This window comes from Protopterus annectens, chromosome 14.part0, assembly GCF_019279795.1.
Source record: "Protopterus annectens isolate FY-2018-M chromosome 14.part0, PAN1.0, whole genome shotgun sequence".
In the NCBI taxonomy this organism is placed as follows: domain Eukaryota; kingdom Metazoa; phylum Chordata; order Ceratodontiformes; family Protopteridae; genus Protopterus; species Protopterus annectens.
Genome location: NC_056748.1, coordinates 1,099,353,769 through 1,099,381,084, shown reverse-complemented (window position 1 = coordinate 1,099,381,084; position 27,316 = coordinate 1,099,353,769). Strand labels below are relative to the sequence as shown.

General features: G+C 39.4%; 1 protein-coding gene across 5 annotated transcripts in view; it reads right to left on the bottom strand.

Annotated features, from left to right (window-relative positions):
• Positions 1-27,316, bottom strand: part of ZMIZ1 (zinc finger MIZ-type containing 1) — a 2,170,450-nt gene that overhangs the window by 121,764 nt on the left and 2,021,370 nt on the right. For all 5 annotated transcript variants that reach the window (XM_044056883.1, XM_044056886.1, XM_044056882.1 and 2 more), the window contains one exon: positions 25,941-26,151. In XM_044056883.1, coding sequence (XP_043912818.1) covers positions 25,941-26,151 — 211 coding nt within the window. The remainder of the gene's footprint in view (positions 1-25,940; positions 26,152-27,316) is intronic.

The following is a 27,316-nucleotide window of genomic DNA, read 5'->3' as shown; positions in this document are numbered from 1 at the left end:
TCTGAATTTGTCGAACTGCTAGCTAAGGGTTTACATATGTATTACCTTCCAAATTTAACTTAAGCAATGTTTTATTTAATTTTAAAGTTATCTATTCTAAAATTAAATTTGAAAATATTATTTGGAACAGGATTGTTTTTTCAAAGAAAATGATATGTGCAAGTGTGTTCAATCCCTTCCTCCTCCTTTATCTTTTTTAACATTAAAAAAAAAAAAAACTGACTGCAAGTTTGTATTTTGATGTATGTTTGTAGGTTATGTAAGTCATTAGCAAATGAGATGGAATTAATTACATTAACAAAGTCCACCAAAAAAAATGAAAGATGAAACCAGATATAAAGGGGAGTGAGAGCATGCATTATGCATGAGGCAGTGTATGTAGAAGATGTATGACTTACTATCTGCGGATGAATACACACAGGTTTCACTTAATGAACTGAATCAAGCATATCAAGAATTGAAGAACCATCTAGTGATTTTATTTATTGAAGGGCATATAAGTATTGAAATGTACCATTACTTTTTCAATGCAGGCCTCTACTCCTATTCTGTTCGGTCCCCCCATTACATAAAAAAACATTTCTACCGGCCCTTTAGACCCATAATTGATGGTAATTCAATAACTTATTCTTAAGCGCTAATGGGTAGACAACAAACTAAAGGTTATTTAAAGACTGGGTACAGATATGCAGAGACTCTTGGCATGTTTTTTTTTTTTTGAACAAATACATCCCCCTTTTTGAATTACATTTTTTTTTTTAACAGCTGACATTAAAAAATAAAATAATTCATAAAGCAATTCCAGGTTCAGATTAGAGACTTTTATTATTAAAACTGCTGGTGATGATGTTGATTTAATTATCAACATCCTGGAAAAGTGTTAGAAAAAACAACTATTTTATCCAAAAGAAAATATATTTTACAGCGTTCAATGGGCTCCCCATGTGGGGGTAGAGCTGTAATGGCCTTTGGGGACACATACCTTTTCCCACACAAACTATTTTGAAAAATCAATGGTTGGTATACAAGGCGATATTTTTATGGTTATTACTGGGACATCTGAACAGGGTTCACAACTGATAGGCGAAATGAACTCTTTTACTTCCTTTTTTTAGGATTGGTTTTGCTGACAGTACTACAACAATTAATTTTTTCTGGGTTGGCATGGGGTTTTGTTGCACAGATCTTTGGGAAATGCGTATGGTGATTTCTTTTAGTATAATTCTTTTTCTTTCGTCGAGAGGGGGTTTCACCTTTCAAAATGGGACTGGTTAAGAAGGGGCGGATGCAGGGCGTCTATGTGGCAACAGATACACTGCGTGGAGTGTTCATGATGGGGGATGTCCATAATAATGTTCCATAGGGTTTGAAGTAAGCCATAAAAGGGAGAACGGTATTATTGGTCCCATTTACAAAGGCATTGCCTCTAATATAGAAATAGAAAATACAAACATTCTGCACAATGACAGTCAGAACAATGGAGCCATAATTAACAACTACAACACTAGTTTTCTCACACACAAAACTCATATAGATATTGGGCAAAAAGTTCTGACAAACAACTGGGAGTGCCTATTGCAAAATGAGAAACTTTATTCCCTATGGCCCCCAAAACCAAACTATAGTACAAAAAGGGTTGAACTATTAAAACAACTTTTTCCCCATTATTAACAACAACCTATAAGCCAAAAAAAGGAATGAAAGTGTGTTGTTGTTGCAAAACACATAACACATACAGTCTTTTTTTCTAGTTCGCGGTAAGGTATAAATGATATAGTTACAAGTTTTAGTTTAACTGTGTCAGGGGTGGTTTATCTCGCTAAATGTAAAGACTGTGCTGCATATTATTTCTTCGAAGACAGAACGCGGTGAAAAAAATTATCGTATATATATGACGTATCTGTATATCTAATATCTAAAAATTTGTCAAATCGTTAGCCAAGCACATTAGTGAAAATCTGACACATAGTTTTGTATTTAATGTTGTTGAAAAAAGGTTCAAAGAAATCCCAGAGGAGGGAGCATGTGTTTAAAACTACAGGAGCATGAACTCCTCTGGCAATTAAAACAAATGCATACACTTTTCCAGGAATCAACGATATGTGCCTCCAAAAAATCTCTCACAACATTAAGGCCTTGAGAAACAGATAAATATATTCTATTACAATCAACAATCCAATGTATGTAATATATATTACTTTCCCCTTTGGGTTCCATCAAAATGTGTAATGTAGGATACATGGATTTCTATAGATATTATATATAAAAAAAAACACACACATTCGATATTTTACCATCATGTATTAGTATATATATATATAGTAGAATTTTGGATTTTTTTTTTTAATATATAAGTACATAAGTAACCTTTTTTATGTTGCACTTTGAATAGTTTTGTAAAGTATTTTTTGGTTATAAAATATACAAATGCATTTTTTTTATATTTATATATATATATATATATATTTTATATTTTTTTTATTATAATAAGTTGATAAATTTTATTTACTTTCATCACTTTTTTTTTTTTTTATGATGTAATATTTTATTGGTAGGGGTGGAGAATATATACATGTTGTGTAGTTTTGTGTAGTGGGCGCACAAGTTTTAATTTTTTTTTTTTTAGGTTTTTTGGTTTTGAATGATTAATTAATTTGATTAACTAATTTGAATGGGTCAGGCTGGGTATTATCAATATATATATAAGTTTATGTATATTATTTTTGTCTTATCTAGAGTGTGTTTGTATGTATGCATGTATTTGTGATGAAGAAAGTAAAACATTTGTGTTTTTATAAAGTGATTTGTGACCTGTTCCTGTTCTTGTGATTTGTTACTGGATTTAGTGTTTGTTTTTTCTTTTGTTAGTTGATTTTTCTACAACAAATGTTGCCAAAATGCATACATAACAACACGGTTGCTCTTGGTGATTTCAGTATCAATGTTACTGGGAAAGACTCTGCCTCTGAACAAAATGTTGCAGCTATTTAGCCTGGCCCAAATAATACAAGCTCCTACTCAAACCAATAGAAGAACTGGCTCTAGCTCTACATTTGGCCTAAGAATAACCAACATACCGAATAGGTGCCTTCACAGTGAAATACTACCCAATGCTCTGAGTGACCACTCACCTATTAAATCCATTTTTTCATTCAGAACATAAAAAAACCTCCTCATGTGACTAAAGGAATAGCTTTCCTTTATATTAAGCAGCACAATGCCAGGGCACTTCTATGGGTTAGGCTTGTAAAGGCTTTAGGGCCATTAGCCTAGTACACACCTATGAACCAAATCTCAACACCCTGCTCAGTACTATAGATTGGACTCCCCTGTATGCCACACTTGAACCCAACTCTGCTTTATAATTTTTTAACAAAACTGACCACAATTCAGGACACACTGTACCTACCCCTTTACAAACAGAAGACTTGAATCACAGTGTTGTCCATGGCTTTCAGTGGATATTGCAAACAAATGTAGAGACAGAGATTCCGCCTGGAAAAACTGGAAAAGGAACTCCAATACAGATCAACACCAAACTTTTCAGAGTTTTAAGGAAAGGAACAAGAATTGCAAAATATACTGCAAAGGAGTTTACTACTGCTATTCTGAATCTGCTTCGGTTGACCATTTAGAATGTCAACCTGAAATGCTGAATCTGGAATGCCGAAAAGTAAACCAAGGCAAAACTGAATGCATCGATAACCGTGGTTCAATGTATTCGACACAGCAGGAGGTAACATCAGTCACCCATGCTATGCACATTAATGTATCGTTACAATCAACGGTATGTTAATGCTACTATAGCCCCCCTGCACATACCAACTCCGAGATCGCACTACAGTAAGGAAATGGCCTAATTCCCTGTTCCCCACTGAACCACAATCTCCCAGCACACCAAATCAGGAATGATAGAGTGTAACATGTCACTCGATCACTCAAAAGCGATCACTTTTGGTTCAATTCATTGCCGTTTTGAAAACAGTGATTCGACCATGTGTCACTCGATACTCTGCACTTCGTAAATGTCATAGTAAACCCTGCAAAATCTTAGTTTCTTAAGACAGAAACAGGAAGCAAACTGGTCTAGACTCAACCTGTTTTGTAAAGAAATAAAAGGATTAACATGGTCATTAAATAAGTCTTCAGCTACCAAGAACGAACCCTTAACATTGAATTACTCCACCTTTGCTAATGATTATGCTTACGTTTGCAGGCCACCATAACCTATATAACAAAAACCTTTCAAACAATTTACTCCCCTAACAACGAACAGCAAGAACTTTCATACCTGATCTAGCCTGTTATGCAGCAACCTTTCACTTCTCAAACTCAACAATTCAGGCTCTAAATCCATCAATCTTCATCCCACCTTCCTAAGGCTTGCAGCTGAAAAAAAAAATTGATAAACCCCTTACTCATATCTTTAACCTCTGTCTCACCTCAGAGTCCCACCAGCATTCAAGCATGCTGTTATAATCCATCTAAAATCACTTCTAATAATGGGTTGAAGGATTATATGCCTATTTTTATCATGTGCCCTTTTACTGAAATATTTGAATAACTTTTATCCAAGCTACTACTTAAGCACATTTTCAGCTATGGCCTGTTATGTGATGCACACCATGGCTTTCATAATGCCATCAGTACTCTTACTGCTCTAGTAACGGCCAGTGACACTATGTACTGCAACCTGAATGAGGGACATATTACTCAGATCTCTGTTGACATTAGAAGGGCTTTTGAAATGGTCAACCATACCCTTCTTCTCAACAAACTTAAAAGACTTAGTTTTGGAAATAACACTATCTGCTAGTTTAACAGCTATCTAAAAGGCTGAACCTTCAAAGTCCATAACAATATCTCAGATTCTACAACTGGTAAATTTAATATTAGGTCCTCTTATCTCTCTTTGTTAATGATCTCCCCCTACAATTACCAAATCTTAAAGTAATAATGTATGCAGATGATGTGCTGATCCTGCAATCCAGAACCAGCCACTCTGACCAACAAACCAAGTTACAGGATAATTCACTCAGTTATGTACCTAGTCTACTACTAACAAACTATTAATTAACCCCCAAGAAAACCAATGTCATGGACTTTGCTTAACAAAGAAATTATCCTCTGTTCCTCCTATTCTCAACAGATTTTCTTTGAAAGTACTTTGTTACTTTAACACATTTAACATATACAGCAGTCACTGATAAGACTCCTTACCTTAAATTTAACATACCCTAACTGCACACTATGCAAAACTGCCTTTAAATATAAAAATCAATACAAGTTATGAAATTTGTTTACAAATATTAATACGAAGAAAATTTACTTCCTCAGATCTTTCAGTATCCTTCTAAACATTAACGACATAAAATGACAGGAAGTGTGGTATATGATTTACAATTACCCAACCAGTTTAACATAGACAACAAAATTCCAGTCTTTCACATCTTCTTGAAAAGCTATTTCATATTTCTAATCCTTAATTTAATATACTGATGCTTTACAGTCTCCAATTAATTCACTAATTTTGCAGTGCTGCTGGTCTTCCACTCAATATCCACCTCCCAACATCAGTCTCTGGTTCAAGTCCAATGTACTCACGATTTTTCAAGTCAGTTCATGTGCTTTTTTTTCCATTGCTCAAGCATTTTTCTTTGGAAAAGTGGAAAAGGTTTCACTAGCAATGTATCTCTGTGGGCTTTGTTATTCTCAGAAAAATGAGAAACAGAGTTCTTTCTACTTGCTGGCCAACTCTGGCTCGCTCTTTGTTGGCTAAAATTTTATTTTCATCTTAGCCTATTTTGCATCCAAAAATGATGTGTTTTTTAAACAAGAAACAACTTTATTAAATTATCACATAAGACATAGACAATCACACATTTACATAAATGAAAACAAACCATTATGACAATTTTAGTTGCAAACATTATACATCACTTATAATCTCTCCAGTCATCGTCAGTCAAATATTACACAACTCATTCAACATCTCTTTGAAACTTATAAGCCCAATAAAACCATTGGTAAACTTCTATATAATTACTCTCTTACCTGCATGGAATAAACTGCCCCCCACACATAAGAATGATCACTTACACTGTTTCAAAAACACTTTAAAAGCCCACCTATTAAGCTCACGGATCTGCCCCTGCCATGACCCAACTTAATCTTCCCCTAAACTCTACTACAACTAACGCCCCTTCACTACTGTTGTCTTTCCTCTCCTCTCTTATATCTACTAATTGATCAAAAAAAATTACTCAATCCTACAGGCTCTCTGCTCTAAAGTGTTGTTATATTTATCCCAAACTTACCTCATACCAAGACACAAGTAACCGTCTGAACAACTGTACTGCAAATATGCGCTGGGTATTACCGATGTTGATTCCTGACTACCTTATCTCTTCTTTCATATAATATTATGTAAATGTATAATTATCATAACAATTTGTGTTTGCGTGCAAGTACAGTATGTAACTGTATGTTGTGACCCAAATATTGTATTTCCTATGTGATTTTACATCAATTATTGTATTTTTTTGAGCTTTTCTCCTCGAGTCTCCACTGAAAAAGGGTAATTGCCCAGCTGGACTAACCCAGTCAACAAATATCAATGGCTCTCTCCTATTATATTCACAAATAGTCTAAACACTGCCACTAAATCTGCTTCTATCATTCAATATGCTGACAACGCTACTCTTATTTGCTCTGCTCCCACACCCCAAGAACTCCAGGATAAACTGCAAAAGTCATTTCTAGATCTTGAAACTTACCTAAATGAACTTCAACTCATCCTAAACCCAAACAAAACAAAATTAATGATCTTCTCTAACAGAAAATCCAAAGCAAAACCACATCCTCTCTCCATCTACTCCACTAATGACAATATAATAGAACCAGTTAACCAAACAAAACTACTTGGTGTCACAACAGACAACAACCTAACATTCAATAAACATGTCACTCAATAAAAAAAAATTACATCAAACTTGGTGCTCTATATAGGGCAAAACCTTACCTTACTCAAAATGCCAGACTAGCCACAGCCAGATCCCACCTCCTATCTACTCTTCTCACCTTTTCACTAACCTGCACAAGTCTGACTTACATCTACTTGATTCCTGCTATAACAAAATATAGCAAAATTTGCTGCTAATATACCCAACAGGACCCATCATTGCCTTGCTCTTCAAAAATGACACTGGCTTGAATTTCCCCAACCTGTTATTGCACAATCAGCTCACCACTGCCCACTCCATTATCCACAAACCTGAAAACTGCCCTGCACTCTCCAACCTAGTGCAACTAAATACCAACCCCAGGACCCTCAGATCATCTGATAAACTTATACTCAAGGTTACAAGTCCCATAATTACTTTGGTGACTTTCTCTTCTCCTTCAAAGTAGCCAAGCAGTGGAACCTATTACCACAGAATATCTTAAAAAACACAGATAGTCATAGCTTCAAAAAACTCCTAAAGGAACACCTTACTCAACAATGGCTATGCTCCTGTAATACCCCTGGCTAGTTTCTCATGCCTTTGATCAAATGTTTTCTATTCTGCTATCTTCTTGTCTTACTTCTACCAAATGAAAATACCACAATGGTTTTTAGTTATACATCTAGGGAGTTTCATATTACTGTTTGTAATAAGGCTTATGAAATGTAATGTTTTCTGGTTTACAGTCCTCTGTAAATTGTGATTGTTGGCAACTTTCAAACTTTTTGTACACTGTTTGTAAATCTTTTAAAAATTTTTATAAACTTTTTGTACTATTGTTATGGAGCTTATCTCCCCGGGTATCCACTGAAAAAGGGCTACTTGCCCAGCCGGGCTCTACCCGGTTAAAAATAAAATAAATAAAATTTTATAACTAATAAAGTCACTGCTCAATTAAAACTGTGTTACAAGATCGGTAATCTCCTTTCACCCACTGCTCAATGGTCCATTGCTAAAAATATTTTACTACCCAAACTTGAATACAGCCTTCCTTTTCTAGGCATGCATTCAGTCCAAATGCTCACAGAATACTGACTGTGGAGAATATAATCTGCACAATCATTTTATTAGAAGAACCCCAGATGCACCACTGCAACTTGCTAAAAAATTCCAAATGGCTTTTGGTGCCTCATAGGGCCATTTTTCTTCTAAGTGCTCTCATTTAAAAGGTGCTAAAGCACTGTCACTGCCTCCTTTTAAGAGCGAAACCATCTTTACAAATAACCCTTATGTACTTAGAAGTACAAAGGACAACAGTTTAACTCGAGTATGCCCTCCATGTAAAACTGGTGTAGGTGAAACAGGCTTTTCTAGCCTGGGACCTGCTAACTGGAACCACATGCTTACAGACATCAAAAATGTAGAAACCATTAAAAGCTTTGAAGATGCACTTAAAGAGCATCTCTTTACTGCATGTACCTGCATCTGCTACCTTGACAACACATAAGTAACTTATCGTCCCATATCATGGATACATTTAATAAACGTTTCTCAGCCTGTTAACGTAGCGGCCTATATACAAACATTTCACATGTATATAAGAGTTTATGTATTATATGCATGATTGTACCATATTTTATGTACATCTCATCTTTTTTTTTTTTTTTAATGCAATGTGACTGGATCTTTTAATGTCACTATCTGCAGTCAATCTTACTATGTTCAGAATTTTGCTATGTACTCATTTTGTATATAACATTGTTGACTGAAAGACTGTGATGTATTTTCTGCTCTTTAAGCTTGGGTTATGGCTGAAAAGGGTCAACAGACCAGTCCACTTAGCTGGTGAACAAATAGTAAATAAATAAAATAACATCCAAACAGAATAAATAGTTGGTGTGGAAGTCTTCATGTAGGACCTGCTTCCTACATAAAATGAACCTAGAAACTTCCACTTCTGACAGCTGCACCTGATGGCCAAAAAGCTACAAAATGTATAAACATGCACAGTACAAACAGGTAAAAACATTTCCCTAACAAGGTTATCTATGTGAAACCCTGGAAGCCAGGCTAAAGCGAGGGACTGATGAGTCAATACATGTTGATCTGCACTTGTGATGTGGCAAATAGTACAGGATGACATCCCTCTTACACCACTGATGTGTTGACGCCCCGCTCGGATGTCATTCCCACCCAGCCAGAAAGACGAAAGATGTAAAGTCCCTTGAAGTCAAGCCAGACATCGATCCTTCTGTAGCAGAAGCTACTGTGAAGTTATCACTACAACAGTGATACAATCAACCAGTTTTGGCAATCTTATCTTTAGGTCACATGGAAATTAAGAAAAAAAATCTAAAAGCAGTGAGACAGACTGGGCTACAGCATGAGTCCTCCACTCAGGGGTGCAGTGTCACAATTATATGCGGCAAAAATCTCAAAGGACAAAAGCTGTCTTCCTATTTCAGATCTGTACTTCCTAAGTGGTATAACATTCATCCATACTAAGCTTACCCTTTAGCAAGCAACTCCATTAGCTGTACTCCACCCAAAATGTAACTCTAGGCAGTGCACAATGCTCACTGTCAGTCCATGGCTTATGGGAAGTGGTACATCCAGGATGTAAATGAACTAGGGCAACCGAATCAACAGCACCCATAACAGCCCAATTACAGGCTCTGACTAGAGTGCCCTAATCTTCAAAATACCTCCGGCAACCAGTCCACTTTAGGTACAAAAGTGCCACTACTGACATTTTGCACATCTCAGTACCTCAATCAAGAAGTGAACTAACTGAGAATAAAGACCACAAAACTTGTTCCAATACCAGGTCACAAATCTCTAGACACAACTGGAAGATCAAGTCCACAAGGTGCACAAACATATGACCAGAAGTGGTAATTACCCACATAAAGCTCTGTGCTCTCAATGTCCAATAATACTGCCACCAACCTACATACTTAAATAGACCACATAGGGTTTCATGCAGTAGGCTGCTTAGCAAGTTCAGAAGTGGTAGTTTTGCAGCTGTCTATTCCCTGAAAATAAAGTATAAAAGTTGCATAAGCTACCTAACTTAATTCAAGGATTTTGTGTGTTTGCAATGACGTATGTAGTATTTGTTCAGAAAGTAGTTTGCTCATTTAATTTAGTCTTTTACATATCTTGCTTTACTCAGTCTGGATTTTGTAACTGAACTACTTTGACAGGGAGATGCAGACTTTATGGTACAAGTGTCTAACTGTATTTAGCAGTAAGGTACACACTGTGTCTTCCACTGTGTATATATTTTAGGATTAGGGCACCTCATGATGCCCTTTACTTAGCAAGAGAGACAACTTATCAAGCTGCCTCTTTTTTAATATTGGTACAACCCTGGTGTTTTGTTACCCTTAAATAAGCCTCTGGAAAAATACCTGGGAGGATGCATTTTTGATGAATGCTGTTTCTGATGATCAGGAATGCAACCTGTCCTGCATCAGCTATTTTTCCTGCATTTGACTTCCTGTGTTATGATACGAAGCTAAGAAACTCTAAGACGAAAAGATAAGATACTAACGAAAAAGAATGATGAGACATGAAAACTGTCATCACAGAAATTATAAACCAGGGAGTGAAACAAGTACGCAAATAAAAAGCCACCATGGTTCTCAAATGAGACAAGCAGAACAGGTTCAACAGTACGAGGAAACAATGCTGTCCGAGCCAATATGGAGTTAAGAATAGCATTTTTGTCCTATCCTCCTTGATCTACTGTTGTAAGGGGAACTGCAGGAAAAGCACTGTAAAACATGCCTAACCCGTGTATGGCGAAGGCATCTGTTGCCGACAGTTTTACTGCTGATGCCACGGTATAAAACTTTCTGAACTGTTTAGTCTCCCTTAGTGGGCCCCACTCCCCATAGGTTACATTTGAGAAATCAGTGGTAAGAATCTAGACATCTGGGCCTATTTTGAAGACCACCCTGACTGAGCTGCACCTGGCGAATCCACCAAAAAGCACTTTCTTGATACAGGCAAGCTGGAAACTAGGGCACTGAAGAGACTGCGTATGCTGGTTTAACTTGTTTTGCAGGTATTACTGTAACTTCCTCATATGTAGTCTGGCTACCGGTATCATCAGGATGAAAGATGCTATGTTGCCAAAAACTCTCATAACTCTTTTGCAGAAATCTGGTTCAGTTTAGTTACTGACCTAGTGACTGCTAGTAGGTTTTTCTAAAAAGAAGTACCTTGTCTGAATGAAGGAAGGCCTTGCTGTGCTCCACATCAAGTAATGTATTTGTAATAGTGAGCCTTCAACAGGGTTAAAAAGTCAACAGTGAAAATAAGCCACAGTGAAGTAGGGGATTTTCAGGATATTTCACAGCATTGTTGCTTGGATCAGATGGTCATCCATAATGGGAAAGGTGCAAATGGCAATCTGGCTGCAGCACAGAAATCAAAGGGCAAATAAGTGAGAGAGTAATGGAAACTCCCTGCTTCCAATCGGAGACATCGGCTGTGTCATCAGGCTATGGGGAGATTTAGGCAGGTGCGCTGCAGATTTAGTGTGATACTGTGCAAGATTAACATTTTGAATTTTGGTATTTTCAGGAACCTGTTCAGCCTTAACAGTTCTAGAACTGGTTTCCAGGGTCTACTGTACCTTTCCTTGGAAATAGGAACAGTCTTGAGTAGAAGCCCGTGCTTTCTTCCCCCCTTGGTACACACACTCTCTAGACTCCTGTGTAGGTTGTTCTTACAAAAGAAGCTGAACCGACAGCCTCATTTCCTGGTACTATAGGGGTATCTGGGAAATGTGTTCTTGAACTACAGTCATTATCCGTGTTCCAAAATAATTAGTATCCATTTGCCTTGAGCAATAGGTTTTGCATGATAAAGAAGCCTAATTGTCTCCCTAGGTTGAGTGAGCAGGATGTGTTTGGTTGACATTTTTTGAGAATATGTCTTATAATGGGTATTTGGGTATTTGGGTAGGGTATGGAAAAGTTGTAGTAGTTCCTTTTCTGAGGTGTCAGTCTTGAGTGTTCCCAAGATTTCCCTTCTGGTCGCTGTGCCATTTTTGTTTATGCTGCCTTATTTTTGATCTTTTTGTTTACCTTTTTCATTCCTTTGATACAACGGCCAGTTTTTGTTCTGGTAGTTGCTACTGTAATTTTGTGCAGGGAAAATGGGTGGCTCTGCAAGGGTCAGCCCTGGGGTGGTCACCAAGGTGTTACAGACGCAACTCTCACTGTAAGTGGCTCATGAATGTCCACTCATGTTAGAGAGAGTGTTGTGGTCCCACAGTGCGAGTCCCTCTTCCTAGGAGAGGGGAATGGAGTCCAATACACCCAAACTTCTGAGATGCTGGTAAGGGCACAAACAACTTTCATGGTGCCTGGGTGATATTTCCTCTAGATGGCGGTCATCCTTTTACTAATGATATTTAGTATGGGGGAGCAAATGAGTAGAGTACAATTGGGGGACAGTTAATGGGCACCAGTCACAAGGGGGAGCAAAACGCAGTTAGAAAAACAAGTGAGAGGGAATAAATACCCTAACATTATCTCATGCAGTGAGGCAGCTGGGGTTCACTGCTTAGTGGTGATCATCATGTTACAGTCATAGGATGGAAAGGTAGATGGTAACGATCATGTGACTGTCATGAATATCATGTGACTGTCATGAATACATTGACAGGAAATGGAAACTTGTTATATCATGGCTGGGTGCTACTTTTTTTTTTTTTGAGGGTCATCGTTTCATCCTATAGTACAGCGTACAAAATTGGACAAGTAGTAGCTATACTCCATGTGACAAGTGTGTCGGACTGTCATGTTCCACTCCTCCTACCCACAAAAACCTTATCAGGAATGAGCTGGACACTTGAAATCTTCACGTTAAGGTAAGCAGCAATACTGACAGTTGCACTGACTCACCCAAGTTTACATTCTAAATTTCTTAGGTTATTTCTTAACCTGAACAAGCAGCATTACTGTTAAGCACCAGATCACAGCACGAGTGGGATTGCTAGGAAAGTTTATGTACCATATGTTTTCCTATATTTTTTCTTATTGAAGACTAAATTAACAGGACCTACTTTGAGTTACTTATGTTGTATTTACAACTCCAGACATCTTCTGTGTGTGTCTTCTCACCCAAAACTCATACAGGTCAGAACGTGCAAACAACAGGCACAAAACAAGTAGTAGTACTGGATTAAATACCAGGGCATTCCCAAGGCATAAACATTCACACTTATGCAGAGTTACAGACAATATGACATCACAAATTCATTTACCATCTAATATTTGGAATGTGGGAGGAAACAAATCCCTAGTGGTAACCAAACATACATAAACCATGGAAATTCATCACAGAAGGCACCCAGCCAAAAAATCTTACTGTGGCCCAAGCAAATCAAACCAGCTGTGCTAATTGCTTCATCACAAATTTATTTATTTATTGCAGTTGGTTTACCAGGATAGTCCATTGGGCCTTGAAGAACCCGTTTTCAATGGAGTCCTGGGGAGAAAAGCTCCAAAACAGAAAATAAATGTACATTAACATTTGACAGTAATTTCTAGATACACTGTAGTAGCAAAACATAATGTCCAATAAAATTAGACAGTACAAGCCTTGGTACATGCAATTGAAGGAACAAAAAGTAAAACATAAATGCAGATTAATGAACAAACATAGTAGGTGAATAAGGTAGGTTATGGTATTTAAGGGCATTTAGTAGAGTTGGTTATGAGGGGTGGGAGCAAGAGCATTCCCACTGAGATGCTAGGTGTAAGAAAAGTGACTTCTTGAAGGTAGAGTGGTTAGAGGTAATGCGGATGTTAGGTGGTAGAGAGTTCCAGAGGCGAGTGAGGCTGAAGGAAAGGAGGTTTTTGCCTGGGGGATGAGTGGGTTTGTGCACTTCTAGTAGATTTTGATTATTAGACCTTAGCACTCTATTTGGTAGGTGCATTTTAAGGGCAGAAGCAAGGGAGGGACAGTTGGAGGGGTTTAGAATCAGCTTGTGGGCTAGAGTTAGTTGAGTGTAAGTAAGATAGTTGGGAAGTTCTAACCATTTTAGTTTATGGAGGGAGAGAGAGTGGTGAGTGGAAGACCTACGAGTGGTGGCGAATTTAGCAATTTTATTATAGCATGAGGTGAGCTGTTTTTTTAATGAGGACTGAAGATTAGTAAGTAGTGGGGCACCATAGAGAAGGGAGGGGATAAGAAAGGAAGTAGCTAGAGTGATTTTAGTGGTGGATGTAAGGTAGGCATTTTGTCTATACAGCATGCCAATTTTTTGATGTGTTTTTTGATGTTTTTTTTGTAGGTGGGAATTAAATTTTAGTTGGTTGTCTATCTGAACCCCGAGTAGTTTGGTGTCTGATACTATTTCGAGAGGTAAGTTATTTTGACTAGTAACTAAGAATGAGTTCATGTTGGGGGGAGTGAGTTTGGAGTGGGTAAATAACATTAATTTGGTCTTGGTGGCATTGAGAGCTAGATGATTGCTTAGCATCCATTGCTCTGTGGAAGACAAGGCGTCTTGAGTAAACTGCTGACTTACAAATAATTACAACAAAGAGGATGAACTACAGTCCAGCCACCATCACACTTGGAGTTAGTGTTCGTCTAAAAATGCAGGTGAAACTGGTGACCCTCTATGTGCTGCGCCCTGATCCCAGCCCACTTTGACTGGCATCCATTACAGATGCAGCAGAAGGGCAGAGATGTGCATCTGAAGGAGACACCCGGGTAGTGGAAGGAGAACAGAGTAAAGCCACCAAAATGAAGGGGAAATATGACCAGAGACTACAGAAGATACAGCATTAAAAAATAGGTGCATAAGATCTTGTCAGGAATTGTAAATGGGCCATTCTGAACAGGAGAAGAGGAAAGGTGGGGGCATAGGCAGTAGACTGTATCAACGCTACTGCTCCCTTTATTTGCAAAGCTATTTCTTCACAGAGACAGAGTAGTGGGCTTATGGTCTACCTTACTGACAGTGATGATGGAATCCATGGGCACATCAAAGACGGCATGGGACATGTGCTACTTTGATTTAAAATGAAACCAAGAGATTATCTTACCTTGGTCTACGAATATAAGTGTTCTGGAGATGCAGCTCATGCATAAACGTGACTCTTACTCTTAGTTTTTGTTTTCTTACAGCTCTGCACAAAACAGTGTTTTTAAACCAGATTTTAAATCTTATTATGAAGTATTAGACAGATACAACTTAACGTCATTACATAACCCATCGAGAATATGAAGATATTATTTATGTATTTAACTGAAATTATTCTTTCTAAACAAATCAATGTACCATTTGTTTCCATGATCTGTGTAGAATCTGATATCAATGTTGTGTTTAAGATCAAGGAGTTCTTTTAAAAAAATGTAATGTACCCCAGTTTTGCCTTGCGCCGAAGTTCTAAATATAGAGCGTTTTGGGCAGGTGCATCTACCTTGTTAACAAACAGAAAAGGGATGAATATAATGATGGAGAGGAGGGTAGGATGTTGAATGTACTTAAGGCAGTGGCCACAAATGGGATAAGCTTAATGTCTCCTGTCATTGAGCAAATGTAATGTAATATGCATTTTCACTAACTCCTGAGAGAAATACACAATAAATGCAACTTTTTATCAGCTTTATTCTACCAAACAAATGCAGGCATAAATTACACAAGAATCTGAGTACTGCCAACTAGCAAGACAGCACTATTTGTGAGAATAACTTCAAACAAATGCAAGTGAAAAACAGGTTCAGCAGTTAATTTAAATTCTTTTAGATTTAACAGCTAAAAATGCATGTAAAAAAGTCATATAGAACAGTTCAGCCATATTTAAAATTATAAGGTTCTACACTTACCCCAAAACTCCCACACACAGATGTAATAAGGATATAAACTCAGGAAAATAAAAAGTTATGTACTTACCATAACGTTCCATGCGAGTTGTTCATCTTGCCTTCATTGTCTTCAAATAGCATTTGTAACAAAATTAGTCAAATCCATGCCCTCCTTGAAACCCATCAATTTGATATGTTATGCTTAACTGAAACATGGCTAAAGCCATCTGTCAAAGACAATGAAATTAGCCCACCCGGTTATAATATCATTAGACATGATGGCGCTACGAAATAAGGGGGAGGAGTAGCTATTCTCTACAAAACACAACTCCAAATTAGTACTTTAAATCTGACTTTTAACCTTGACAATAATGCTGAAATAATTAGCTCCAAACTCCAAGTCAATACTACTAAAGCCATAAATATCAATATGTGCATATCTCCCTCCTGGAAACAATATCAACACTCTCGAACATATCCTCAATTTTCTCTCTACCAACCTCCCTCAAGAAACACTAGTCTTAGGCGATTTTAACATCAATTGGTTCTTCTGTAACAGTACTAACCCCACCTCCCATATAAACCTATATGGCTTTAAACAACTCATTAGTAGTCCTACAAGAACTAATAAAACCAACAATAAGGAAACCATCCTAGACTGGATTCTTACTAATACTCCCCAACAAACCTATGAATTAGGCACCCTTCCAGATGATCTAAGTGACCACTCACTAACTTATATCATTAGGCACAAATCAAACCTAGCCTTACCTACCACCTACAAAACACTACGATCAAAAAAACAATTCAGCTCTGATCAGTTTCTTGCTGAACTAAGACAATGTAATTGGTCCCAACTAAAACACCTTCCACTTAATGATGCTGTTGAATACTTTAATTCTACATTCCTATCCATACTAGATAACCATGCCCCAAGTCGCACTATTAGAACCAAAGCTAAAACAGCACCCTGGCTAACCAACAATACTAAGCAAAAAATCATTCTCAGAAATAAATCCTGGGATAAATGGCATTCCACTAAGAACCTAACTGACCACTATAACTTCAGAGAGCTTAGAAATAGTACAAAAAAAGCCATCCTGGCAGACAAAAAGAACTATTACTTTCAACTACAACAAACCACCAAAAAAGAACTCAAAAAATGTTGGGCTAGTATTAATAATCTTCTATCCCCAGGCCAGTCATTCACACCAAATCCCCAGGACTCTAATCCAAACAATCCTAAACAAATAGCTAATGACTTCAACTCTTTCTTCACCAATACTATCCAAACTCTAGCAAATCACCTACCTCCTAACATCTCTAAATTACCCACACCTACTTTACACACTTCTCTTCCCCTTTACCTTCAACCTGTATCTACCTCATTTATCTTATCCCTACTCCAGAAACTTAAACCCACCACACCCTCTGCAGACAAACTTCCTGCAGAATTTCTGCAGATAGGAGCTAAAGTCATTGCCTATCCCATCTCAATCCTGATAAATAGATCTATAAAGGAAGGAATTTTCCCTTCCATTTGGAAGATATCTCACATCATCCCACTACACAAAGGGGGCAATTCTAATGACTTCTCTAATTTTCGTCCCATAGCATTGCTATCACCTATAGCCAAAATCATGGAAAAGTGTATCCATAAACAACTCCTTAACCACCTTCTCCATAACAACCTACTTGCTAACAGTCAACATGGATTTAGACCTTCTCACAGTACCACTACTGCATTACTCTCCTTTACTAACGCTATCAACCATAACCGTAACAACACTAATCCATCATCTTCTATCTTCATAGATCTTTCAAAAGCTTTCGACATAGTTAAACATAAACTTCTTCTGCACATACTAAAATCTCTTTCAATTCATCCTTCTTCCTTATCCTGGTTTACATCTTACCTAGAAAACCGTCAGCAGGCAGTACTTTGGAAAAGCTCATTATCTAATCTCCTTCCTGTCTCTTTAGGTGTACCTCAAGGGTCTATCCTTGGCCCACTCCTATTTTCTATATTTATTAACGACCTCCAGTCAGCTATTCCAAACACTACTTGCATACAATATGCAGACGATTCCACTATAATCTGCACTGCTTCCTCTCAGACTGAACTCCTGTCACTTACCCAAGAAGCTTTTTCCACTGTTGAACACTGGTTCTCTGACCGTTGCCTACTCCTCAACCCCAAGAAAACAACGTTGCTATTGTTTCTCACCTACCCACAAATCAAGCTCTCTTAATTTCTCTATTACTTCCTCTGATAACACTCTGATTTCTCCTGATGCTACTACAAAACTACTAGGAATAACTATTGACAACAATCTCAATTTTGATTCTCATATAAACACAATAAGAGTAATAAACAAAAAGATTGGTTCCCTTTATAGAATCAAACCAATCCTTACACCTGAAGCTCGGACCACCTTAACTAGTTCTCACCTTATCTCTACCCTTCTATATGCTTCCACTATTTATACCAATCTCTCTAAAAATAACCTCAAGAAACTTGCTACATCTTACCATAATATTGCTCGATTTGCCACAGGATCCCTCTTCAGAACCCATCACTGTCATAACCTAAAACAACTAGGCTGGCTTGAACTTCCTAACAGGCTGATTTATCAACAGCTCTTAACTGCTCACAAAATTCTATATCAGCCTTCTAAAACACCAATTCTCTCTAACCTCATTACACCTTATAATAACTTGAAACACCTACGCTCATCAAACAAACTACTGGTTAATATTACCATACCCAATAACTCTGCAGGTGACAGCCTTTTTTCTAACTCTGTTGGAAAAATGTGGAACAAACTGCCATCTGATATCTCATCTTTGTCTAGTCTTCCACTCTTTAAAAGACAGCTGAAAACACATCTCAATAAACACTGGCTTTGTTCCTGTAACAACCCAGATTAACCTTTCTTTTTCCTTTCCTCCTTAATTCCTCCTCACACAACATCCTATAGACATATGTAAAAAAAATAAATAAATATTTTTTAAAATGTTTTAATTATTTTCTTTTTCACCTTTTTCCATATTATATACTTATATTTTTAGAATTTGTATAGCAAATATCTACTAAACTTTGTTTATGTAATTTCCTGCTATGACTATGCCTGTCTGCATGTATATCTCATGTTCTGACTCAATGTGTTAATAATTTTTACCTTGTATTGACTGTTTCTGTGAATTACTTGTAATATCGTTGGAGCTTTTCTCCCCGGGCCTCCACTGAAAATGGACATATATCCAGCTGGACTAGCCCGGTCAACAAATGTAAAATAAATAAATAAATAAATAAATAGCTCGAGGCCAGGTCCTTATCCCATTATGGACCTAGAGTTACCTCAGATCTTGCTTGCTGCATACAATAATACCATATGTCATTCTTTCACTCTCAAGAAAGGGTATAGAAGGACTGAGTCACCAGGATGGATCTTGCATCTCAGTCATCTAACAGCCCAGGAGAGAGTTGAAGGGAGGGACGTAAGAATGAAGGCGAGATGAACAACTCACATGGAACATTATGTTAAGTACATAACTTTTTTATGTGAAGTTGTTCTATCTTGCCGTTCATTCTTTACTGATGGGAAGCGTCCCAAGAACCATCAATCTTGGGTGGATCACGGGAGTGTATTTCTCAGGACCGTGGATCCAAAGGAGGCCCTGTCCCTGGAAGCCTTGTCAACTTTGTAATGAGTGATAAAGGTACGAGGTTTTGACCAAGTGGCTGCTGCACAAATGTTATCAATGGGAAGTCTGGCAGAAAAGGCAGTTGATGTAGAAACTGCTCTGGTTGAGTGAGCTTTAATTTTATGCTGCAAAGGCATATTGGCAGCTGAATAAGAAAATGTGATACAATCAGATAACCATTTAGACAGAGTTGTTTTAGCCACTGCCTTCCTGGAATCTGAAAATGAAACAAAAAGCTGGTCTAATTTTCTGAAATCTTTTGTTTTATCCAAATAAAATCTGAGCTGTCTGTGAACATCAATTTTGTGCAGCATGTACTCTAAATTGTTTGAATGGTTGGGGAAGAAAACTGGCAAATCAATAATTTGGCTGAGATTGGTTTCAGAGCAAACTTTGGGCAAGAATGAGGGGTTTGTTCTAAGTGAGACTCTGTCAGCATGGAATATCACATAAGGAGGCTTTATGGATAAAGCCTGAAGCTCTGACACTCTGTGGGCAGAAGTAATAGCTACTAAAAAGATGGTTTTCCATGACAAAAATTTGAGGTCACAAGAGGAAGCTGGTTCAAATGGCAGCAAAATTATGCGGGGAAGCATAAAATTTAGATTTCATTGAGAATAAGGAGATTTCACAGGTGGTCTAATACGAAAGGTCCCTTTGAGAAAGGCTTTGGAAAACTTGTGAGACATGATATTCAACCCTTCAAATCCAAGATGAAAATTAGAAATAGCAGCCAATTGAACATAAACTGTTGCTGCTGTGGTTCCTTTGTTAAAAGTCATAGTTAAGAACTCTAAAATGGAGGCCATAGGGGCTTTGTAAGGATTGATATTATTTTTAGAGGCCCACACAGAAAATTTTTTCCATTTGCCAAGATATAGCTGCCTAGTAGAAGATTTATGAGAAGATAAAGAGGATTTGTTTTGTCTCATTGGAGAGGTTACTGAACCTGGCTATGAAGGGAATTTGAGCAGCCAAGCTGTCAGCTTCAGGGACTGCAGACAGGGATGAAGTTCCCCTGACGGGTGCATCAGAAGGTCTGGAACTGGGTCCAGAATCCAAGGGTCCTCCAAAAGATGATGTAGAAGGAAGGGGAACCAAATCCGATGAGGCCAATGAGGAGTTATGAGAATGATGGTCCTTCCCAGGGTTTTTGCTTTCTGTAGAACCTTGGGTATCAATGGTACTGGTGGAAATTTACAGAGGAGACCCGGAGGCCAATCGTGTACGTTTGTGCCCCTTGGAGCTTCTCCCGGAGGGGGAATCAAGACAAAGTAGCTTCTGCAAATCGTGTTCATGTGACTGGCAAAGAGTTCGCAGCAAGGCTGGCCCCACCTGTGGAGTATTCTGTCCACTATTTCTTTCTTGAGGGACCACTCGTGGGGCAACAAGACTGCCCTGCTCAGCCTGTCTGCTATCACGATGGATTTCCCCGGGATGTGCGTTGCCAACAGAAAGCGCTGGGTGGAAACAGCCCGCTGCCATACTCTGAGAGCCTCGCGACAAAGGGGGTAAGACCTGGTTCCTCCTTGTTTGTTCAAATACCAGACCACTGACATGCTGTCCATCTGAATCGCAATCATACCCAGAGGGAGAGAGTCCTGAAAGCACTGCAACGCCAAAAGTACTGCTCTCATCTCCAAGACATTGATATGCAGATGTGTCTCTTGATCGGTCCATGTGCCTTGGGCTGTCTTTCTCTGAAAATGTCGCCCCCACCCTACCAGTGAAGCATCCGTGGTCACTGTGGCTGCTGGAGGGGGTAGCACAAATGGGCATCCTGTCATGACATGAAGTGAAGTCAACCACCACTGAGGGTCCTTTTTGCAGGAATTTGTGATCATTATAGTGTAAGACATGGGAAGCTCTTCGTAAGACCATTAAGTGAACAACAGCCATTGTAGTATCCGCATGTGAATACGAGCTAGTGGTATGGCTAAAATTGCTGCTGCCATCATGCCTAACAATTTCAGAACTTCTGATGCTGGTGCTCTGTCTTTTGATATCAGAACGCTGACATGCTGAAGAAGAAGAAAGACTCTTTCTATTGGAAGCCTTAGTGTGGTGGTGGTGGTGTTCAACTCTGCCCTGATAAAAATATGCTGCGATGGTGACAAGGCAGATTTTTCTGAGTTGATTGTAATGCCCAGTTGTTTGCAGAGTGACAGAGTGGACTCCCTGGCCAGAATGAGTTGATGCCTGGTGGTGGTGGTAAGGAACCAATCATCTAAGTACGTAAACACCTGGAATCCTAAATGCCTCAGGTGAGCCGTGACCACTGCCATGCATTTGGTGAACACTCTGGGGGCTGTAGTGACACCAAAGGGCAGGGCTCAAAACTGGTAATGATTGGCTCCCATCCGGAAGGGCAGATGATCCCTGGATGGCCTGGCCATTTTTATGTGGTAGTATGCATTCTTGAGATCTATCGAGCACATCCAACTGTCTTTCCCTAAGAAGGGAAGTATAGACTGACATATTTGTTCAGTCTGCTGAGGTCCAATATGGGTCTCCAGTCCCCCCATCTTTTTTGGAACCAAAAAGAATCTTGAGTAAGTTCCGTATCCTGCCTGGTCTGCTGGGACTGGTTAGATGACTGTTTTTGTTAGCAACATTTGGACCTCTGTTATTGCCTGTTCCATGTAACTGGGTGGAATGTCTGGGATTTTTTTTATGGGTGGAGGAGGTGTGGCGAATGGGATGAAGTATCCTCTGGAAATAATACTTTGTACCCAGCTGTATTTTGTTATTTTGAGCCAAGGCGTCTGGATACAAAGATAAGCGACCCCTGACTGCCTTCAGAGCAGGACAGTTGGGCCTACTTTCAGGAGCGCTGGTAGTGCTTCCCAGAGAAGTGATCTCTGTCACCCTGGTGTTGCATACCCCCTCTGCCGCGAGGGCAGCGTCTTCTATTATTGCCCCCTCCTCTGCCTCTGGAGGGGGGTTCACCATGTGTGTCCTGAAAGGCTCCTTTGGGCTTTTTGGAACCACACCCCCCCCCTTTGACCCTTAGGGTAGGGTCGGGTAGGGGTGGAAAAACAGACCCCGATGGCAGTCAAAGTCTTTCAATCTTGTTCACACCTGGTTAAGTTTCCTTCACCTCAGGCCCAAAAAGGGACGAGCCATCAAAGGGAGTACTCACGAAGGAAGACTTGAAGGGCTCCGCAAAGGAACACAAGTGCATCCAGGAGTGCCTCCTAAGAACAACTCATGTACCCACTGCCCTATTCGTTCCATCAGCTGCATATCAGATAAGGTGAATGGATGAGTTTACTATAGAATTGAGGGTAGCAAGCAGGGCGGCAACTTTGTCGGAAGCTACTATACCCTGAAGAGCATCTCCTAGCTCCTTAAGGAGATCTCTTTGTAACCTGGTAAAATGGGTTAAATAGTTGAGCGAACGAAGAGCAAAGGTCGCTGAACTAAACATACGCTTCCCATATCTATCCATGACCCTGGAGTCTCTGTTAGGATGGATAGACGAGGAAGTCTCAGACATTTCCTTTTTGGTGGCTGCTGTCACCACCATGGCATCAACTGGAACACCTTTTGTTAAAAATGATTTGTCAAGGGGGGTAGAAATGAACTTATTAGGCCTCCTAGGGACAGGCTCCACAGTATCTGGAGACTCCCACGCCCTTCGTGAGACCAGCTGCATCAGCTCATCAAAGGGTGGAGACACCCAAGAGGTGGAGAGCTGAGACCCGAAAGCCTTCAGGAGAACTGACTTGTCCTCAGTAGGGCTTTTGCACTGCCAGTCACCCCTCTGCCTAAGGATTTCAAGTATCTCAGCAAATGAGATATCTTCAGAGGGGGACCGTGGGGACCCTTCTGTCTCATCTAAGTCAATACCCGATGTTAGAGACTCCTGAGGGGAGTCTAGATGTTTCCTCTTACACAACCTCTTTCTGGGAACCTCATCAGTGGGAGCTTCTGGTGAGGTCTCGGAAGAGCAAGAGTCACCCAATGGGGCTTCCTGAGGCTCTGGGTCTCTATGCTTGGTCAGGATGTGTGAGGCAGAAGCAGACACAGGTGCTTTAGGGGAGGAGGAAGCCAGACCTGAGGTCGCAGATGTCTTAGGAGACATGACTCTCCTCATGGCATCGAAAGTACCTCTGCTCCGATGCGAGGAAACGGACGGATCCGAAGAAACCGTCAATGCACCAGGACAGTGGGCTCCGAACCAGAGGTAGGAGCTGAGCTCATCCAAGCCGAAGCCTCGAGAGGCACAGTGGGAACTGACAAGTTGGTCTAACTATTCTCCCCAGACCTGACCAGAGTGTGTCGGCTCCTAGAGTCCTCGATCGGCACAGAGGACATCAGAGTGCACTGAGCCAAAGACATTGGGGCAGGTGTCAGCTCCGAGGGTTCCACTATCAACAGGTCTGACTCCTCCGGCTCTAAAGGGCCAGCATGGCTCGGACGAGGAATAGTTTGAGCTGGTGAAAGGGTCTTCGGCTCTGAAGCCATTTGGGTCGACGCTGATAAAATTTCTGCCAAGGCCAGTGCCGATAACAGCTTCTGCACCACACGATCCACATCCAGATCTGAAAGGCTGATAGAGGACCGAGAAGAGCGGACCAAAGGTGGTACCGACTGTATAACGGACTTTGGACACCGGTTCCAAGACTGGGGACCGGCTCCAAAAAGTGAAGACTGTCGGTTCCGATGGCAGCGGTGCCGAAGTCGAGGATTTCTTTGATTTCCTAGAGTCTGAAGTCTTAGAAGACATTGAGGACTTGTTAGATACATCTTAGTCAATCAAAGCTTCTTGAAACGACGGTTTCAACAACCCTCTGTCAATCAGTTTTCTCTGCCTTTCCTGTAAGACCCTTGAGGAGAAGGAATGGCATATAGCACAGCTGTCTTGTAAATGTAGGGCTCCTACGCAGTATACACAATTTACGTGGCTGTCTGTTACAAATATCTTTTGGCCACACCTTAGGCACTTTTTAAAACCAGACTTGGGGTGCTTGTCTTCATCGGCCATTGGAAATCTTAGAGAAAAATTACTGTCACACAAAAAGAATTCTAACAGTAATTAGCCACAAAAAGCCTTAATAAAATCAGGCTAAGTCTCACACACACACACACACACACACACACACACAGAAATGCAAATATAAAAGTGACAGGAAAAGCCTTTGCTGTCATCACAACTGTCTAAACACACAATATGAGCACACTACGTAAAAAAAGAGATAGCTGCTAAGATATAACACACTGTCTAAATATCCTAAGAAATATCCAAGTCAGACAAAATTACTGTTAATTACAAAAACTATAACAGTAAATATAAATGTAAGCCTTTTCTAAAAGAAATGAAGGCTAAACACACTACACAGAAAAACACTACACACTAAACTTTTTAGCAAAAATTATGACATAAGGTCACTGACTAAGCACACTCTATTAACTAGCAAAAAGGTTTTAAACTAGGCCTAAAACAAGAGGCCAACTAGGAATTTTTTAAAACACACTAAGGGAAGGGACTAAAAGGCAGTAACACACACTATAAAGCTGTAAGAGCTTTATAAAACTATCTAAATAAGTAAATATCAGTAATAAGTAAGTAGAAAACTAGTTTTACTGCCCCAAGCTAATGCAGATCCTCCGATCTATTGCAGCAGCAAACTAGATCAGAGGTAACTCTAGGTGCATCATGGGATAGGGACTTGGCCTCGAGCTATTTGAAGACCTCGAGCTTTGCAATTGGCCGACTCGGAGCCGAGGGATCGGCTCTGAACCAACCAGTAAAGAATGAACAGCGAGATAGAACAACTTCACATATCATCAATTCCAATTTATAGGAAAAATCAAGACTGATGAAATGTTACTAAGTGCAAAGTTAAGTAATGCACTAGAGTCTCCAGGGTCTCATTCACATTGTTGAACTTTTACAAGTTCAAACGTCATATGGTCGAAACCATATGTTCGAACTTGTAAAACTTTGAACGTTACAACAGAGATCGCCATAAGGGAAGCTTTCCCTTTCATTTAATGTAGTGCAATCTCGGAATTGGTATATTTAAGTAGTGGGGAGTGCGTGGGGTGCAGGGGGGCTTGCCCCCCTGCTTACAACCTTCAGGTAAGTTTTTTGTGTTTTCTTTTTTTTTTTTTATTACGTTGTCGAACTTTTAAAGTTCGAACATATGGTGTTGACCACATGGTGTTCGAACATTTAAAAGTTCGACAACGTGATATAGACCTGAGTCTCTATACTGCATTAGACAGCTATTCATGTTTGGAAATGTTCTAGATGTCTTACTGTACATGAACAAGTTTAGACTTCAGACTTCCTAAAGCTCTGCAGTAAGCTGGATAACAAATGCTTTCCATAAATTTACATTAACCCTGAATATAAGACCACAGGTCTAGTGGAACTAAACTGCCGAACAAATAGCAAACAAAATAGATGAAAATGCTGTAAAAACAGTCTGCAACACTTACACAACAACATGCTGTGACGGTTATCTGGATTGTGTTTCTTCCTGGCTGACAAACATGTTTTAGATGCAGTGGTTTGTGAGAGGTCTTGTTGTCTCCCCGCTCAATCGTTAGTGGAGTTGCATTTACGCTGACCTGAACAGATGCTGGCCAATTGGTATTCATCTGTCTGTCTTCATGATGATAGCACTTAAACTGCAGTTCCAAGTCTGACCTAAAAGAAAAAAATGTTATTAAAAGGTTAAAGCCAGAGAGCGGAGGAAAACACATAAGTATTTTTTTTCCTTTCGGGTATCTTATTTTCTTTCCTTTTGTTCTCATCCTTGACAGAGGACTATTACTTTACCCATTTTCCACAGCTCAGACTGCTGAATGGCTGTCTCTGGACTAGAGATGAGCATATAGCATAGTCACAATAAATACATAGTGCTGCAATATGAATCATAATGTGAGGATTATGGCACTGGAAGACATATGACCCCCCCAACATGACCTCAACAGCTTTCACTATGTCCACACACAGACCCCAATCAGTAGGGTTATGCTATACGGCATAAAATGGAGAAGCACTTGCCCCATCTTCAGTTGTTTCTTGTTTCCCTCTTTTTTTCAGAGACTAAGGAGGTTACACCAAGGAGAATGCTAAAATGCACACACCTAAGGGGAGAGTTCTCTTCCCAAAACAATAAGCAAACAGAAGCAGATGGGAGAATGGAGGGACCTTATACTGCAGCAGCGATCACCATATTTGTACCTCTGTGGTTATGGTGAGCATGCTCATACATCTGCACTATGTTCTCTGTAGCACTCGCTGTTGCAGTATGAATTTATACTACACGGGAAGAGTACTAAAGCAATACAAGAGTTGGCCACAGGATAAGGGTGGAGGAAGTACACAACACCTGCAGAAATGCACCAGCAGACACAGCTCTTGTTCCAGAAATGATACCTAGCATTCCATGTCTACAGCAACTGCAAGTGGATGTCCATGTTGCTACCTCCTAAAACAGTTTGTTGAGACAATCCTTAAAACGCTGCTATAGTGGAAGCGACCTTGTGCAATGTGCTCAAATCTGGCTTTGTAGTTTTATCATGGCAGTCACAACAAAAAGCTATGTAACTCGCAAACTAACTTGACAGTGTAGGTTTAAAAACAGGTCTCCCTTATTTGCTGCTCAGTCTACCTGCAATTGTGGATCTGTCCAAGTAAAACCTTAGCTGACTATGCACAATGAGAAGGTGCAAGACATATTTCCTTTTTGTTTGTGGATTTGTATACACCACTGGAAGCAGAATGCATTTAGTTAAAACAGATTGTTCCTAAAGGCAGACATAAATTCAACTTCAGCTATGTTAAAGCACTTACTATCTACGCAGTA